We start from the raw sequence: 1,671 nt of genomic DNA, 5'->3' as shown, positions 1-1,671 counted from the left end.
GCCAGCTGCAGCAGCAGCAGCAGCAGCAGCAAATGCTGCTGCTGCTACTCTTTAGCCAGTGCTTCCGGTTCACCAGCCCCCACCTCAGCAGCATCAGCAGCAGCAGCAGCAGCAGCTTCCCACGCGGGCCCAGGCAGCAGCTGCGGCATTCCCAGAACCCCCTCACCAGCAGCAGCAGCAGTAGCAGCAGCAGCAGCAGCAGCAGCAGCAGCAGCAGCAGCAGCAGCGTGGGTGTGCGTGCAGGTGACCTCGCGCCTCAAAATGCGGCGAAGACCCGAAACCCCTCCCGCAACGCTGCGGCTCGACGGCGAGGGTTTAGACCTTCGAGGGGTTTGGGTAGATGGCCAAGAAATCCCGGGGGGCCCCCACCAGGGGGGCCCCCAGGGGGCCCCCCAGGGGGCCCCCCAGGGGGCCCCCCAGGGGGGCCCCCGGTACAGCGTGGACGAAGAGGGGGCCCTGTACCTTCCTGCTGCAGTGCTGCCAGCAGCAGCGAACGAAAGCTTCGAAGTGAAAACCATTGTGGTTATAAACCCTCGCAGCAACTTGAAACTCTCGGGACTTTACTTGACCAATGGTCTACTTTGCACGCAGTGCGAAGCAGAAGGGTTTAGGAGAATAACCTTTTTCCTGGACAGGCCCGACGTGACCTCAGTCTACAAGGTCAAACCCTAAACCCTCGCAAAGCCTAAACCCTAAACCCTCGCCAGCCCGAAACCTCCGAAACCCGGAACCCTCACGCGCCCTAAACCCTCGAAAACCCTAAACCTCGCGAAACCTAGACCCGCGCAAACAGCTAAACCCTCGCTAACCCTGACCCTCGCAAACCCTAAACCCTCGCAAACCCGAAACCCTCGCTAAACCCTAGAAACCCTCCCCCGACCCCTCACCCATATAAAACCAAAGCCCAAACCCTCAGCCGCCACGAGAGTTTGCAACCCACCCTCCACTCCCCACGGTCCAGGGCTTAGGATTTCCCAGGGTTTAGGGTTAAGGGTTTAGGGTTTAGGGTTTAGGGTTTAGCCCAAACCCTCCGCCGTCATGAGGCTTCACAACCCACCCCGCACTCTCCAGAATTCCGGACTCCGCTCCGCCCCCCCAGGCTTCAGGCTCCAGGGTTTAGGGTCTAGGGTTTAGGGTTTAGGGTTTAGGGTTTAGGGTTTAGGGTTTGCGCAGGTGCGACTGGAGGCGGACAAGGCCCAGTACCCTACTTTGCTCAGCAACGGGGACCGCGTGGAGGGGGGCCCCCTCGAGGGGGCCCCCCATAAACACTTTGCTGTTTTTTTGGACCCTTTTAGGAAACCCTGTTACCTTTTTGCTGTTGTTGCGGGCCCCCTCGAGTGCATTGAAGACACCTTCACCACCATGGTCCCCAAACCCTAAACCCTAAACCCTAAACCCTAGGTCGAGCACTCCAAGAGAGGGGCTACCTGTGTCTGTCTGCCTTTACTACATTATATATATATTTGTCTGTATCTAATATGTGTATATATGTGTATATATATATATATTTGTTCATTTATTTATTATTTTATTTTTTTATTTGTTTATATATTTATTTTTGTATATTTAAATGTATATATTATCTCTTTTTATCTATTTGTATTCATCTGTGTCTATATCGATTTATCTGATAAATATGTATGTGTAAATATATATATATTTATACTCGTA

The 1,671-nt window shown here is 53.7% G+C and overlaps 1 protein-coding gene across 1 annotated transcript; it reads left to right on the top strand.

Moving 5' to 3' along the window:
- Positions 1-261: 261 nt before the first annotated feature.
- ETH_00038820 (uncharacterized protein) lies at positions 262-1,380 on the top strand (the record flags this gene model as incomplete). The annotated part of the gene is made up of 2 exons (XM_013379989.1): positions 262-660; positions 1,174-1,380. 2 exons carry the CDS (start codon positions 262-264, stop codon positions 1,378-1,380), a joined length of 606 nt encoding a protein of 201 aa, XP_013235443.1.
- Positions 1,381-1,671: the final 291 nt, after the last annotated feature.

This window comes from Eimeria tenella, genomic scaffold (assembly GCF_000499545.2).
Source record: "Eimeria tenella Houghton genomic scaffold, Eth_scaff4285, whole genome shotgun sequence".
Classification (NCBI taxonomy): domain Eukaryota; phylum Apicomplexa; class Conoidasida; order Eucoccidiorida; family Eimeriidae; genus Eimeria; species Eimeria tenella.
Note: the sequence above shows the minus strand (reverse complement) of the source record. Positions and strands in the feature narration are given on the sequence as shown.